This window comes from Cetorhinus maximus, chromosome 11 (genome assembly GCF_964194155.1).
Source record: "Cetorhinus maximus chromosome 11, sCetMax3.hap1.1, whole genome shotgun sequence".
In the NCBI taxonomy this organism is placed as follows: Eukaryota; Metazoa; Chordata; class Chondrichthyes; order Lamniformes; family Cetorhinidae; genus Cetorhinus; species Cetorhinus maximus.
This window is the reverse complement of record NC_135889.1, coordinates 6185177-6202734: the sequence shown is the minus strand read 5'-3', so window position 1 is coordinate 6202734 and position 17558 is coordinate 6185177. Positions and strand designations below refer to the sequence as shown.

At 39.3% G+C, this 17558-nt stretch overlaps 1 protein-coding gene across 3 annotated transcripts in view; it reads left to right on the top strand.

Moving 5' to 3' along the window:
- The window catches only part of LOC144686346 (eIF5-mimic protein 2), a 38929-nt gene that overhangs the window by 7887 nt on the left and 13484 nt on the right, over positions 1–17558 (top strand). Inside the window, exons 2-8 of one of the 3 annotated variants that reach the window (XM_078551421.1) lie at positions 8266–8339; positions 8946–9122; positions 10610–10704; positions 13186–13251; positions 13622–13757; positions 14464–14573; positions 15687–15857. In XM_078551421.1, the coding sequence (XP_078407547.1) occupies positions 8276–8339; positions 8946–9122; positions 10610–10704; positions 13186–13251; positions 13622–13757; positions 14464–14573; positions 15687–15857 (819 nt within the window). In that variant the 5' untranslated portion in view covers positions 8266–8275. Of the gene's footprint in view, positions 1–8265; positions 8340–8945; positions 9123–10609; positions 10705–13185; positions 13252–13621; positions 13758–14463; positions 14574–15686; positions 15858–17558 lie in introns of those variants that run through there. The other 2 variants (XM_078551423.1, XM_078551424.1) reach the window with 2 other exon arrangements.

Below are 17558 nucleotides of genomic sequence, written 5' to 3'. Positions count from 1 at the left end.
GTCACATGACCCTCTTCATTTAAGTTTAAGGTATAGTCCTAAAATATACTTTTATAAACCTTCTAATTGTAAGAATAGACACCTGAAACAATTAGTTTTAAAACTGAGGTTGTAGACTTTAGTTAGCCAAAGTTATTAAGAGATGTGGAACCAATAGAAGAATAAAATTTATTTAAATGGAGATAAACTTCAGAATGCTTCAGTGCAGAGGGATCTGGGTGTCCTCGTGCATGAATCGCTGAAAGCTGGTATGCAGGTACGGCAGGTAATAAGGAAGGCAAATGGAATTTTGGCATTTATTACTAAAGGAATAGAGCATAAAAATAGGGAAGTGTTGTTGCAACTGTACAAGGCATTGGTGAGACCGCACCTGGAGTACTGTGCACAGTTTTGGTCATCTTACTTGAGGAAGGATGTAGTTGCATTGGAGGCGGTTCAGCGGAGGTTCACTAGATTGATTCCAGAGATGCGGAGCTTGTCTTATGAGGAGAGATTGAGCAGTTTAGGCCTATATTCGCTAGAGTTTAGAAGGATGAGAGGAGATCTAATTGAGGTATATAAGATGCTAAAGGGGTTAGACAAAGTAGACGTGGAGTGGATGTTTCCCCTTGGGCATTCTAGAACGAGAGGCCATAGTTTTAGGCAATGGGGTGGTAGATTTAAATCAGAGATGATGAGGAATTACTTTTCTCAAAAGGTTGTGAATCTGCGGAATTCACTTGGAGTGCAGTGGATGCCAGGACGCTGAATAAATTTGAGGAGATAGACAGATTTTTAATTAGTAACCGGTTGAAAGGTTATGGGGAGAGGGCGGGAAATTGGAGTCGAGGCCGAAATGAGATCAGCCATGATCGTACTGAATGGTGGGGCAGACTCTAAGGGTGGAATTGCCTACTCCTGCTTCTAGTTCTTATGTTCTTAATGGTGGTAAATTGAGTTCAGATCGGGCATGATCTCCCTGAATGATGAACAGCCTTGAGGGTTGAATGGCCTGCTCCTGTTACCATTTTCTGTTTGATTTTAGCTTGGTTGGTTTTGTAGATTTATCCACCATTATTTATAGATCTCTGCTGATCAGTCAAATGTTTATATTCATCTAATGCAATCTCTCTAGATTTCAACCATATTATCAGAACCCCTGGAAGCAGCGTCGTAAGGCCAATTTCTCCTTCAGGTACCATTCCCTAAGTGGGTGTGGTGGCCATAGACTTCCATTGGATTGGTCCATGATTAAACTTGGCAAAGTATTTAAGGTATCTGAAGTATCCGAAGAAGGGCCATATTCACTCGAAACATTAACTTTGTTTTTCTCTCTCCACAGATGCTGTCGGGCCTGCTGAGTTTATCCAGCATTTTCTGTTTTTGTTTCAGATTTCCAGCATCCACAGTATTTTGCTTTTATCAAAGTATTTAAGGGGTTTGCCGTTGCCCTCTGCAGTATGGCTGACCAGGCAACTCTCCCGCTCTTAACACCTGCCATCAAGCATATTGGAAGGATTTACAGGCTGATAATCAACCTGTTTGGCCATGTTATGAACACGCCTTCAGTGGCCATTAAGTCCTGAAGTGGGACTTGAACTGCCTGTATCAAATGTTCCAAAAATAGGTGCTGTAACTGGTGCACCTGATGCATATAAAAATAAGTTTATAACACTTAGTAATGTAAGTATAATCAAAATTTTTATAGAGAAAAATAATCAACTATAATTACAATCAAAAATTAGCTGAACTATTGCAGTCGAATATTTTTAAGAAAGTTATTAGTAAATTAATTTTAGAACTGATCACTTAAAGGAGAACATTTTTCAAACACATTCCCTCGCATTAAAAAACAAATTTGTTTAAAATAAATGCTTTTTAAATTTGGTTTAATTGAGTAAACAGTTAAAATACTAATGAAGTCACTTGATTGCAAAAATTAAATGGAAAAAGGCCTAACCTGTTACAAAGAAGCACTGACAAAGTGTTGTTTCAGGCTGTTGATAACTGTCGCTGAAATTCTCAAAGTGGAGCTATTGATGATTACAGCTGTTCTGGGATTGTATTATTTGTTAAAATTTTTACCATTTCACCTGATCAGGTTAGTTTCAATTCTCCACAAAAGAGGGAAGCAGTTCTCTCTAGCATGTTTGCTAACAATAAATTCACAAGTTGGGAGCGTTGGTGGTGGAGGGGAGAACGACAGTTGTGTGATTCTGCAGCCACAGAATTGTTGAAAGATAGGGTCCTTTTTTATATGATGTTGAGCTGTATCTGCTACCAATGACCCAACAACTTGAAATGGCTATACATTCTAAATTGGGTTGTATTTTATTTCTGTCACCTGCCTCTACCTACAAATTCAGATTTTTCTGTACAGCAGAATGTGACAATTTTAAATAGCAACAGGCGTATAGCCAAGGTGTCCTCGGGGCTAGCTTAGACTCCCTTTACTATTCATGTGATCTGACTGTCACAAGCAAGGCTAATGTTTATTGCCCTCTCCATGTTACCATTGAAAAGGTGATGGTAAGCCACTAAAGGTAAGTAGGAAATTCATGGATTTTGATCCAGTGATGACAAAATTGTTCTTTACAAGATCAATGGGAACACCTTGTTTCAGCCAGTCACTTGGCCTATTTTAACCCTTTGGAAACTACTTGGTGTTAAACTGCTTCTCTGAGTTTTGCGCTCAAAATAGATTTTCACTTATACTGGAATTGCTGTACCCTCAGTTTACTATTTATTAGTAGAATCGAGGAAATGTTTTAAAAGTGCTCGCTGACCTGCATTGGCTCCGGGACAAATAATCCCTATTTTTAAACTTGCATCCTTGTTTTGAAATTCCTTCCTGACTTGCTTTCCCTCCTGCACCCACTCCCCTAGATATGTACTTCACAAATTCTGGCCTGCAGAACATTCCTGATTTGAATCACTTCTTAGTAGGCAGTCATGCATTCAGCCTCTCTCCCTAAACCTCTCTTCCTTGTCTTCCTCTTTAACAGCCCGTCTCCTTTGACCAAGCCTCCTTACATGGCTTGGTGCCTAATGTTATGCCAGAATGCTCCAGGGAAATGCATTATCAGAAAGTTTACAAAACTTTAATTTGTAAGAGTTAAGAGTAGGAAAGAGCAAGAAAAGGGGGTGTATGGCAAAGGTCAGCTTGATAATACAAGAGTAAATCAGAGGACAAGACAAGTGAAAAAGTGAGGGGCAAAGAACCACAGATATACTCCGGTATTAACTTTGAAGTAAATACAGAACTCTCCTATAGGCATATTAAAGGTAAAAATGTTGTTGGAGGACAGGTGGGACCAAAATGTAGATCTTTAGGTGCAGGCAGAAGACATGGCTGAGGTACCAAATGAACACTTTGAATCTATGTTCATCAAGGAAGCAGACAACCAAAGTGTGATAAATGAGGAGGCTGTCAGGATACTGGGTGCGTTTAAAAATGGATAAAGAGGAAGTACTAGGAAGACTTGCAGTACTTAATATGGCTAAGTTACCTGGTTCAGATGGGATGAATCTTAGGCTGCAGAGGAGTAAGGGTAGAAATTCGCAGAATCACAGAATTTTAACAGCACAGAAGGAGGCCATTTGGCCCATCGTGTCTGCACCAGCTTTTTTTTCCTTTGCAAACCACTTCAAATCTGTGCCCTCTCGTTCTTGATCCTTTTGCGAGCAGGAACAGCTTCTCCCTATCTACTCTGTCCAGCCCCCTCATGATTTTCATCATCTCTATCAACTGTCCTCTTAGCCGCCTTCTCTCCAAGGAGAACAGTCCCAACCTCTCCAACCTATCTTCGTAACTGAAGTTTCTCATCCCTGGAACCATTCTTGTAAACCACTTCTGCACTGGCCATAATCTTTCACTCTACCCTAGACTCAGGGGTGGTGCTAGAGGACTGGAGAATTGTAAACATTACGTCCTTGTTCAAAAAAGGTTGTATGGATAAGCCAAACAATTACAGACTAGCCATTTTAACTTCAGTGGTGGGCAAGATTCTAGAAACAATTATTCGAGATAGAATTAGTCATCACATGGAACCATTCTTGTAAACGTGTGTTCACGTCCTTCCTATAATCCCAGAACTATATACACTACTCCAGCTGAGGTCTAACCAGTATCTTATATAAATTCAGCATAACCTCCCTGCTGTTGTACTCTATGCCCCTATTAATAAAGCCCAGGATACTATAAGCTTTATTATCTGCTCTCTATACTATAAGCTTTATTATCTGCTCTCTCCAACTGCCCTGCCTTCAATTATCTATGCACATATACACCCAGGTCTTTCTGCTCCTGCACCTCCTTCAAAATTTCACTCCTTATTTTATCTTGTCTGTCCATGTTCTTCCTACCAAAATGCATCACCTCACTCTTCTCCGCATTGAACTTCATCTGCCACCTATTGCCCACTCCACAACTTGTCTATGTCCTCTTGAATTTCCACACCGTTCTCCTCACAGTTCACAATGCTCCCAAGCTTCGTATCATCCTCAAATTTTGAAATTGTCCCCTGCACACCAAGATCTAGATCATTAATATATATTAGGAAAAGCAAGGATCCCAATACCGAGCCCTGGGGAACTCCGCTACAAACCTTCCTCCAGCCCGAAAATAGCTGTTGACCATTACTCTCTGCTTATTTTTCAGCCAATTTTGTATCCATGTTGCTACTGTCCTTTTTATTCCATGAGCAATAATTTTTCTCGAGTCTTGTGTGGCACTATATCAAATGCCTTTTGAAAGTCTATGTACACCACATCAATAGCATTACCCTCATCAATCTTTTCTGCTACCTCTTCAAAAAACTTGAGCAAGTTAGTTAAACACGATTCCCCCTTTAGAAATCCATGCTGGCTCTTCCTTATCAACCCATATTTTTCCATGTGACAACTGATTCTATCCCAAATAATTGTTTCTAGAATCTTGCCCACCACCGAAGTTAAACTGACTAGTCTGTAATTGCTTAGCTTATCCGCACAATATTTTTTGAACAAGGGTGTAATGTTTGCAATTCTCCAGTCCTCTGGCACCACCCCTGAGTCTAGGGAAGACTGAAAAGATTATGGCCAGTGCCCCTGCAATTTCTACTCTTCCTTCAATATCCTTGGATGCATCTCATTCAGTCCTGGTGCCTGTCAACTTTAAGTACCGACAGTTTATTCAACACTCCCTCCTTATCAATTTTGAACCCTTCTAGTGATAGTTTTCTCGTCTGTCACCATGGCCTGGGAGGAGCTGACCACAATCTTCCATAGTTATAAAATTTTGCCAGAGGACTGGAGGATTACAAATGTTATACCCTTGTTAAATCTGATAAATCTTGACAATTACAAGCCAGTTGTTTAATGCCCATGGTGGGAAACAATCTGGGAGAAAATGAACAGTCACTTGGATAAGCATGAGCTAATGAAGGAGAACCAGCATGAATTTAAGGGAAAATACAGTTTAACTGGATTGAGTTTTTTGAAGAGGCAATAGGATGAAGGGGTGAGCTTAGTGCAGTCATGTGTATATGGACTTTTAAATGGTATTTGAAATATTAGGCTTGTTAGCAGAATTGAAGCCCATGGAGTAAGTGAGGCAGTAGCAGCATTGATACAAAGTTGGCTAAAGGATAGAAAAATATTGTGGTGACTAGCTGATTTTTCAGGCTCAGTGGAGTTCCTGAAGGTTCTGTACTAGGATCTCTGCTCTTTTTGATATTCATTAGCGGTTTGAGGGTACAGGTCACAATTTTGAAATTTCAGGTGACACGAAATTTGGCAGTGTAGTAAAACATTCAGGAGAATAGTAATAGACTGTAAGAAGACATAGACGGGCTGCTGGACAGGACAGAAGTGGCAGATTCAATGCAAAGAAGTGTGAGGTGATGCATTTTCATAGGAAGAGAGAGAGACAATACATGCTAAATGGCAGAATTTTAAAAGGTGTGCACAAGAGACAGACATGGCTCTTGGCGGACCAGGCTAAGAAAACAGTTAATATGTATGGGATCCTGGGGATTATAAATAATTGCATAGGATACAAAATGCAGGAAACTATACCAAGCTTGAGTTTTATGTCCAATTCTGGGCACCACACTTTAGGAAGGATGTGAAGACTTTGAAGAGGGTGCAGAAAAGATTTCCTAGAATGATTTGAGGGATTGCAGTTACACAGACTGGAAAAACTGGGTGCTCTCAGAGCAGAGAAAATCTGATACAGGTGTTTAAAATCACGAAGGGTTGGATAGAATAAATAAAGGGAAAATGTTTCCAGAGGCTCAAAGATCATTGAGAGGGTGCAGATTTATGGTGATTGGCAAAAGAACCAGAGGACAACATGAGAAACTTTTTTACACACAGAGTGGTCTCCTGTCCTCAACTATTCAATGCACTGTGTTTGTGTTCTTTTATTGCAGCACTGATCTAGAAAATTCTCTTGATAGGCTAGAAATTGTTGGGAAGTCAGGTCATTATAATAAAGATCCATTAATGATGCTTGCCGTTATAAACAAAACAATAGGCAATTGCAGAAAAGGAGATGTATATGAATGATACGCCATAAGTTGTTAAAGAAAACACTTGTATTTAGTGTTAAGTGTAGCATGAAAAGGTGACTTGGACCTGTAGTTCGCAAAACTGCACCACTGGGGATTTTCCTCATGTTTGGGTCTGTTGTAGACAAATTGATAGAGATTGATTGCTATGATTAGCCAACAAACCCATTATTATACCTTGCAACTGCAGGGTAGTAGACGACAAACTAGCTGGACATTTATCATCTAGCAGTCCTTCTGCTTGTTTTTATATTTGTTCTCTTCCTTTCTGTATCACCTAATCTGGTCTTTCTTTCCATCTCCTCTTTCTGTCTTTTTTTGCTTGACTCTAATTTGCCCTGTTTCATTTTTGTTTTCTCACTTTATTTTAAATCCTTTTTCATTTTTTGGTTCAGGAGAGAAATCATTGGACATGATGCTCACAAGATCTCACATGTAGCATTGACATTGCTACACTATCAGATTGTATTCATAGTAATTTACGGCGTAAACCTGTCATTACAGAAGTTTCTGGCCCAGCAAGTTTTGGAATTACAAGTTAGCTGTTCAGTTTCTGTTAAGTGAAAAAATGTCAATTATGATTGAAATTTTACACAAATATAAACTGAATAGAGTAGTACAGCACACGAAGAGGTTATTTGCCCTATCGAGTCTGCATTAGCTCTTTTGAAGAGTTAGTTCCACTCACCAACTCCTTTTTATGCCCACCCCCACCCTCAATCCTTGCAATTTTTCCACCTTTTAAGTATTGATCCAATTCCCTTTTGAAGGCAGTACATTCCCAATTCTAACTACTAATTATGCTTAACCCTTTTCTTCATGTTGCCCCAGGTTCCTTTTCCAATCACCTTAAATCTGTGCCTTCTGGTTAAGGGCTTCTATATTTTTAATTGTATTGCCATTTCTATTTCATTTTTCTCATGCCATGGAATACAGGATTTTAAAGTGACTCCTCTGGCTGAAGGGTGCATGAAGTACTTGGTACGGCGGTGATCCATTTCAATCATGGAGGCCATGGTCACCACTAAGTCAACTGATCTAGGGCCCAGGCAACTGAAAGCATGGTCTGCAATGGTTGAGTGATGAAAATTAAAGATATGCAAGAGAATAGAATTAGAAGTGCTGAAATTTCAGCGGATTATATGGCTAAAGTAGGCCACTGAAGTGTGGAGAGGTGAGGCCATTGAGCAATTTGAGCACAAAGGGGATGATTTTAAACTTGAAGTGCTAGAATGGGAGCCAGTGTAGGTGTGAGTTGGGATATGGGTGGTAGAGTTTTGGATCAGCTGAAGTTTACAGAAAGTGGAAGGGCGATTAGCAGAGCGTAGAAACAATAAGAGTTTGGAGATAACAGCATGGTTGAGGGTTCAGCAGCAGATGGGTTGAGGTGGGCAGAGATTGGTGCAATTATGGAGGTGAACATATTTTAGGGAACCTTGGTGTGACAACTTGGAACAAAGCAGTGAACTCATTTGGTGAATTGTTTGAAGTATGTTATATTGACTAGAACTTTAAAATGATTTTGATATGATATTGACATTTTAGTTGAGCCATTTGATGCTTCAGTATTCACAAATTCTGAAGTATTTCTTGTATGTTGCTTTGGTTTGTTAAATTCTCATTACATCTGACCAAATTTGACTTGGGTTATTTTAAATTGATACACGTTCTCTGCTGAACTGAATTAGGTTTGTATAGAGAGATTTGTAAACTTTTTACTCTTATTTCTTGGCAGGGTGTCTTTTATGAATAATCCAAAGCAGCAGAAGCCAACGCTAACTGGCCAGCGTTTTAAAACTAGGAAAAGAGGTATGTTACTGAGGTAAAATGTATCAAAATACTAATTTGAAAATTATAATTCTACAGCTTAACCATATGTAATTGTATGTAATTATAAAGCATGTAAAAGAATGTGGACGTGTTGTCTACGGTGTTTGGTGTTAATTGCTTGTTCATGTAAATGAATCCCATTGGATGTAATCCTACTTTAGATTGAAAGAAAGTGGTTGGGTGAGCCTGTTCTATTTTTTTTCCTGGGTTTAGAGGGATGGTGGTGTGCTGTCAAGTGGTATGGAGAAGAGGTAACATTTAGAACGTCAAACCATGTCTTATCCTTAAATTAATATGGTTGAGATCGGAAGCTCAGTGTGGGGTTTTGTTTTTCTATGGCATTGGTCTTTGTTATGCTACACATCAATCAATTGTGTGTGAACTTGGTGCTTTCACCAGTTGAGACACCACAGGCAGTTTTTCACACCCCTGCCCCTCTACTGCCACTGGGTTAAACAATTCCTAGGGCTCTGACATTCGACACCTGTGGATAATGTCAAGTTTTTATTTCTGGGAAATAAGTAAAAAGCATACTTGTATGATTAATATGTTTGCCATGCTGACGATGAGTTTCTCCTTGCGTAGATGAAAAAGAGAAGTTTGAGCCTACTCAGTTCCAAGATTCTATTATCCAAGGTTTGAATGAAAATGGCAGTGATTTGGAAGCTGTAGCAAAGTTTCTTGATGCTTCTGGAGCAAAGCTCGACTATCGCCGCTATGCTGAAACTCTATTTGATATCCTGGTGGCCGGTGGGATGCTGGGTGAGAGCTCCATTTAAGTTTTTTGCAAACTTTTGAATCTGCATTGCTAACTTCGTTTTGGCTGTTGAAGGACAGCTTTCTAAATTGAAAGGAAATTGATACATGGTTTGGGTGGGAAAATTATAAACCGATTCAGAACCTTGCCTGCAGGAGAAATAACTGTCCACATTTCCACTGAACCAGTGTTCAGCTGGCATTCTGCTTTACTGTGTTTCCTGGCTAGAGTTTACATGTGAAATCATGCAGGGGAGGGATATTGCAGTTAAGCAATCCAGATACATTTATGTAGAAAATAATGATTACACAGTGATTTTTTCCCCCATCCCTTCAGACTTGCGCATTTCCATCACAGCTCTTTTAAATGTCCCAGGCCTTGGAACTGGTAATGGCTGATCCTGTTTAAAAAAAAACTCTGCTTTCTGAATAAACCAAATCAGGGACAACATTTGTCTTAAAAAAGAAAGGAATCAGAAGGGGCAGATTTGACCCACGAGCCACATGCTAAGCGTTCCATTCTAGTGACATTCTTTTAACCTTTTTCCTCGAGATTGAGAAGTTTGCTGTTCTGTCTGTCTCCCTCCCATTCACCCTCTCCCTCTCTCTCACTGTCTCCTTTCCTTTTCCTTTCGGGATATCTTCTGTTCGCACTTCCAGCTTCTCTTGCTGGCATCTCCAGTGCAACCAAAGCAAATGCAACACACCTGCCCGTTTTACCTCTTCCCGCACCATTTGATGTCCAGGATGTCAAATGGCACTGCTATGAAGGCAGCAATTTGTATACAATCTCCACTGAATACATTAGTTTAATGCATTGAAGAGAATGAACTTTAGTTGATGTTGTGCCTTTCAAGCCCTGTTTTGGATTGTGGCTCCAAAGTCACAATTCCCCAGTAACCAGTTTAGCACTATTTATCTGCTGATTGCTTGATAAAGTACAAAAGGTCATTTACAAAACTAGCACTGAATATTGAAGAGGCACAGGTGGCATTCTAGCTGATACTTGGCAGTGGGATACCTTGGAAAGTGTCTATGTTCAGTTTGTAGTTAACACTTCTTACAGCAGTTTTTCAGAGATTACTGAAATGCTGTGCACTGTACTTTTTAAGGATTAGATCGAGACTGTTCATTTTTCTACTTTAAAACTTACATTTGGTTATGAGGATCCTCATATCTCCTCTTACACTGCCCTCACCTGAACCCTTGTACTTTGGGTTGCAGTTTGAAATTTGTGCAAACCTAGGATGTATATTTTGCTGTCTCATTTGGACGCTCACTTTTTGAGGAGTCTTGCACAAGGCTGAATTTATTTCATAGAATGGTTACATCACAGAAGGAGGCCATTTGGCCCATCATGTCCGTGCCAGATCTCTGCCACTGTTGGACAGTGCATTCCAGATCCTAGCCACTCATTGCTTAAAAATTTCCTCATGTGCATTTTGGTTCCTTTACCATTCACCTTAAATCTTAATTTCCTTTCTACTTTATAGCTCCAGGTGGTACCCTTGCTGATAACGTGACCCGTACAGATGTCTGTGTGTTTGCTGCTCAAGAAAATCTAGAGACCATACGTGCATATGCTCAGGCAAGTTTTATTGCCTTTACATTTCTTCTCCTATTGGAGAAATGCAAAGTTCACTTCATTTATTTATGGATCTGACTTACTGGGAGTGCCTACTAGTGGAAGCCATCATCTCTGTTCCTAGCTGCTGACCCCATCTCTCTCCCTGACAATTGATTGAGATTGAACCAGATTGTTCACAACCTTGGTATCTTATTTGATTCTGGGGTGAACTTCCAACCAGATATCTCCGTCATCACTAAGACCACATATTTCCACCACCTTTGCAACATTGTCCAACTCTGTCCCCGTCTCAGCTTATCATTGCTGAAACCTCCATCCATGCCTTTGTTACCTTTAGACTTGATAACATGCTCCTGGCTGGCCTCCAAACTCCTATCTGTAAACTTGAGGTCATTCAAAACTACTGACCATATCCTAACTGTAGCAAGTTTTGTTTATCAATGCTCACTGAGCTACATTGGCTGCCAGTTAAGCAACACCTTAATTTTAAAAACTTCATCCACGTTTTCAAACTGCAGCATGGCCCCACCCTTCCCTGCCCTTGTAATTTCCTTCAGCTGTACAATCTCCTGAAATATCTGGTCGTCTTGAGCATCCTAATTTTAATTGCTCAACCATTGGCAGATGCGCCTTCAGCTGCCTAAGCTCTGGAATTCTCTCCACAAAGCTCTGTTCCTCTCTTTCCTCTTTTAAGGCGCTCCTTAAAACCAACTTCTTTGATAAGGCTTTTGGTTACCTGCCCCAGTACCACCTCATGTGGCTCGGTGTCAAATTTTGTGTAATGCTATTGTGGAGTGTCTTGAAACATTTTAGCATTAAAGGCGCTATATTAAACATAAATTGTCGTGTGACATGTTTAAGTATTCTTTTAGTGCAGCTTTGAATTAAGCTTGCATGCAAGCATTTTTTTCTGTCCCAATTTGCAATTTTTAATTTGTCAGAGCTGAGTTGTAAATTGTTACTGAAAGCTTCATATTAATGATTTAGATTTGTGGTTCTTAGCTGGAAAAATTACCTGGAAAGGGAGTTAAATGCCTTGCTGTAATAGATCTTTAAAACTGGCAGAGAATGGAAGGTAGCTTACTTTGATTTGCACCATTCAGTTACCAGGTGTTCCTTTTAAATATTAAATTAAAATCTCTCCTCACCTCGACTAGTTCTGTTCCTTCTGCCTTATATTCTGACGTACAAAATCATGCACCACTTGGTGTTCAGCATATCCAATAGATGATCAGCTATTTGTTAGCATTATGTTGAAGTGACACTTTTTTTATTAGAATTAAGTTGAAGCGTAAAAAATAGTGTTCCAAATAATCTCATTGTCAGCCTGGTAAGGAAGAAGAGAGAAAATGTTCAACCACTAATAATGTTGTAAATGATGCTTTATATATTTTGTGCATTTGAGCTTCACAAAATGAATCTTGTAACTCTACCTGAATTATAAAGCTGAATATAAAAGTGCTGTTTGCTATAAATTGTCTTACCAGGCAGGGTAAGGTGCTTACTTTTAATTGGCTAGATTTTGGTAAAAACCTAGTAACTGCTTTTGGGAGTTCAGCAGGGAATGGTCGTACTGTGCCCGAGGGATATTCGGATGCCATTATTAATGCTCCCAAATACTAATTAATGTGATGGGAGGACGATGATCCTATGCAATGAAGCCACAATAATAGGTATTCTGCAGCCACTCTTACAATTTGAAATGGAGCACTAAGAACCACCAGCAAACACTGAAAGAATCTGTGTAACATGAGCTGATGAGCTGATTTACATGGAGATAAAGTGCCATACAAGAGAACATTAAACATGTCAATTTTTGACAGACAGGCAGATCGTTTGTAGTTTTGAGCCTCTGGACAAGAGCTGATTATTTGTCAAATAGAAAAGTCTTGCACTGCACTCTTCCAAATTGTATGAAACTTAGAAATTAAAACACTCTTCTGAAGGGAGTGCTTTGTTCCTGTGTTGTAGAATGTGGGACCAGCCATAACATCAAAGTAAACTCAATGCACAACTTGTTCAAATGTTGGAGTTTTGTTCACTGCTTTTAACTCCCGTGACAAATTAATCTTTAGCAATCCATTTTTGAATGGTGAGCAGCTGACTTTTTTCAAGTTAAGCAGGTGAGGTTGTAGAAAACTGATATAATGATTTGGGACTGTCTCATTACAGTAAACCTGGAATTGTTAACGTATATTTTGCATGGATAATAGAAATATGAATAGTTTGAGCTCTGAAACCAACAAAATTTTTGAGTTAGAAATATCTTGCCTTCAATAGCTGCACTCCTAAATAGTTAAAACTTGTGCGAGACTGCTTATATTCCATTATGGCTGAATTTTCAGTGTAATTGCTTGATAAGTGAAGACAAGGATGTTTATAATGAGGCCAGCTAAAGGATAAATTGCTGAGCATTCCTCTTGCTCTATGCTGGTAATCACTTTTCAGCCACTTGCTGAAATCTCAAATTTTGTATTACAGGTGTTTAATAAGCTGATCAGGCGTTACAAATACCTGGAGAGAGGATTCGAAGAGGAAATAAAAAAGGTCTGAGCTGATTCAAATAACTATCTTGGTTACTTGATGAAATACAAAAAAGTTGTCAAATTTTGTCATCAGTAATAGAACTTGGAACATATGATTTTATTTAGTAAACCTATTCTTTACACTGGAATCTGGAATTCGTGAAATCGTATCCATTTTTAATAGCTCTAAATTCATTATTCTATTGGTATTTTTGCACATAATTACTCTTTTGCAACCAGAACAACCAATCAAACTGATCCTGCATGAGCAGATGTCTTTCTTTTAGGAAACTATCAATTCATGAAAGTTTTTATGCTAATTATATTTGCAGTATTAAATATTTCTGCAAATGATGGATAAAGAATTAATATTAACCACTGGCTTGTTTCAGCTGCTGTTGTTCCTGAAGGGTTTTACAGAATCTGAACGAACCAAGCTAGCCATGTTGACTGGGATTTTGTTAGGCAATGGAACATTATCATCCTCTATTCTGAGCAGCCTCTTCAATGAGAACTTGGTCAAGGAAGGTAAATTCTAAATTCATTCGTGAGCTTTGTCGTAAATCTTGGTTGATCAAGGCAGCCATTAGATCTGGTTGTCTGCTGAGGTGTTCCCATTTGATCCCCGTGTCCAAATTATGCTAAGATGTTTTAATTCACCTTTCTATTAATTTTCTATGCAATAATTCATTTTCACTAATGTTCTTTTGGGGAAGGAAATCTACCATCCTTACCTGGTGTGCCCTATTTGTGACTCCAGATCCACATTAAGTGGTTGACTCTTAACTGTGCTCTGAAATGGCCGAGCAAGCCACTGTTCAAAGGTAATTGGAGATGGGCAATGGATGCTGGCTTAGCTAGCGACACCCACATCTCATGAAAGAATAAATGAAATAAAAACTTGTGGCTGCTTTTATTTTGGATGAATGATGTTTCAATTTGGTTAATTTTAACTAAAGTGAATGTTTTGTTTGGGTCATTGCAAATTGGTGCAGTTGAGGGGAACCAGAATGGCACCTAGTCTATTAGCTCTTGGATCTACTTTACGTAAGAAGGATGTAGGCTGAGAGAAGTAATAATGTGAGGTTTTTGAAATAACATTGGTTAGGTTAGTGGTAGATGGAGTATATCCCAATATGGGTCGATGGTTTATGTGGTTACATCATGTCTCGATGCAGTGGATCAGTCTGAGCTTTTTTCTGCTTATATATTTAATATTTTGTTTTTGTTTCAGGTGTTTCAGCAGCATTTGCTGTAAAACTATTCAAATCTTGGATATCTGAGAAGGACATCAACGCTGTTGCTGGGAGCCTTCGAAAGGTCAATATGGACAATAGATTACTGGTGAGCATGAAAAAAACTATTGTATCAGTTAAAATTGAAAAATGCTTAACTCTTTGAAACACTTTCTTTAGAAATATCCACAATTTCAAGTTGATAATTTACGTTTCGTAGCATGCCATTATAAATGGATTTTTGTTTAGATCATCCAAATTAGGAATGACATCTAAGTGTTTTTCTCCTATTATACATCCTTAAGGGAACAAAATATGTATAGACCACTGAGATTGTTGATAAGTTTTATATTTACTTTTTTTTCTAACTCTTTAGGTCATTAATTTTCATCTCCCTGGACAAAGAGTTCTGTAGAACTTGTGTTGCGAGTTGATGAAAGTCTGCATTGCTTCAGTCAGTGCCTGTTGTGCTGTACTTACCTTTTCTGCTTTTGGTTAAAGCAAATATGACTAGAGAAATTTCCATTCCCTATTTTGTAGTCATTGTTTGGGCACCAATAGTATAATGATTATTAAGGTTATACAACTGATTCACATGACCTGTCATCTTGCAGACCCAAGGTCGTCGAATTTGGCCTATGTCAGTGTTGTCTTTCCAACTGTCCCGTGAGTTCTGATCTTGAGGGCTGTTCTCTGATATTTGTGTACCCTTTCTTTGTGAGTTATTATCACGTGATAACCCAGAATGTATATTGAAGTGAGTTCCTTCTCATCCAACCTCTAGACTTGACATAATGGCTGTGTTCATGGTTTAACTGTTGAGCAGTTAATATTACAAACAGAACAGCGTGACCTAGACAATCTCAGATAGTTAACTGATGATGCTTGGGTCTTCCCATTCTTCTGGCCAACACCTAATACTCGCACCTGATGTGAGTTGTAGCCAACATGGCAACTATCGTTTTTATTCCCACTGCTCTGGCCAATAACTGATGTTAACACTCATTCAAACTCAAATCCAAATCAAGATGTGATTTACTATAAGGTGAGTTGCTCCTTTAGAGAGCCAGCACAGACACGATGACTGGCTTCCTGGGCTGTATATGATTCTGTGATATAAACAGCCAAATTTCCCAACATCTGCATTTAGTTTTTAGCCAACATACGTTGTGTAAGAAAGTATGTTATAAATTGATTAGTAAGTCTTCTAAATCTTTTGCAGGAATTGTTCCCAGCTAATAAACAGAGTTATGATCACTTTGTCAAGTACTTCACTGATGCAGGGTTGAAGGAACTTGCGGACTTTGTCCGTAACCAGCAATCTCTTGGTGCACGAAAGGAGCTGCAGAAGGAGCTCCAAGATCAAATGGCCCGTGGTGATCCCCTCAAAGAGGTAATAGTGAGATTTAGTGACATTAACCTTAACTTCAAGGTTAGTTGGAGAACAGAACATAGAAATGTATAACTGACTTAAATGATGTGATATTGCTGCTGTTGGTTTCTGATTGAGTTTATGGCTTAAGTTTACTGTTCTTAACATTTGGACATGGAAGTTTGGTAACTACACACAGATTGACTTGATCTGTGAAGAAACAAGATGTTCCATTGCCATAAAATTGCACCTGGCTGCTCTCTATGATATTCCCATGGTCCCATGCAGTGGAAAGGTGCTTTAAGCCAGAAAAATGTCTGTAGTGCCTGGGGCATGGATTCATGATTGCGATGTCTTGGGTCTTAGGTGGTCAAGATAGTTGCCTGTGTCATCTTCTTAACTTAGTTTCATGGCCTGCACTAGACTTTGAAAATTGCAAGCCATGAAGGATAATTGAGGCATATCAATATAATACTGCTTTTGCTACCCAACTTCTAGCTGTTTGCTGATTTTAATATGATGTCTCAAGAGATTGGAATCGTTGACTATGGCCTTGGCTGTAGGATATGCCTTTGTACAGACAACCAAGCAAATCTAAATATTTCCAATTCTTCTTACTTTTATGTAACTGTTTCTTGTTTTTTTGTGTGAATATATTAAAGGCATACAATGTTTATATATCTGGTGTTGTCTTGGAACACAATCTCTTCAAGAAGGTCCCTTTCCCACTCCTGATAGCTCAGTAAGTTTAGCCTTTATGTAACAGAGTTAGAGATCAGGAAGTCTTAAGTTTTGATTAACAGCAACCACAAGAACTAGGAGCAGGCCATTTGGCCCATCGAGCCTGCTCCGCCATTCGTTAAGATCATGGCTGATCTGATTGTGGGGTCTGTCCCACATAACCCTCGAGTCCCTTGTGTAACTCAGCCTTGAATATATTAATTGACTCTACCTCCACTGCTCTTTGGGGAAGAGAATTTCACAGGGTGACAGTCCTTTGAGGGGAGAAAGAAATCTCTTCATCTGTGTTCCCCCACAAGGCAAAATATCCTCTCAGCATCCACCCTGTCAAGTCCCCTTCATGATCTTATTGGAACATAGAAGATCCTTTTTATTGTTGTTAAGACCAATGGGTACCAATTGGTATCAAGGGCCATTTACACACAGACAAAATCAGTCGTGACCCACACATGCTTAAAAACCAACTTAATTTATGTTTTTTGAGAGCATACAGAAAAGTTCATCTCACCCATTACTTTAATGTGATGGCTGTTTGCTTTTCCTTAATGAGTACCACAGCTTCTGTGTCTCAATCACAGCACTCCTGAAATTCAGCTCAACTTTTTGCTTGCTTTCCTTTCCCATTTATTCACTCTCTCTGTCTTGGCCCCAAACCAGCCCAGGGCAGTGACACAACAACCCAGGTTCTGGCCAACTCCCAGTTGAAGACTGCACCTGGGCCTCTTCCTCAGTCTGCAGGGGCTAAGCCCCTGTCCTGGGATACCAATTGAACTGGGAGGGGAGGGGGGTGGGTGAGCCGCCAGTGAAGCTGGGTGCCCTGCTCCCTTTCTCCCCTGTCCTGGGTTACCCACTATAAAGTTTATGGTACTCATTGGGGATAGTGAGCTGTTATATCAAGCCCCACTGTTCCCCAAGCCGTGACAAGTGTGAAAAGTTTGATCAAACCACCAAATTGCCTCAATTCTACCTAACTGTTTAATT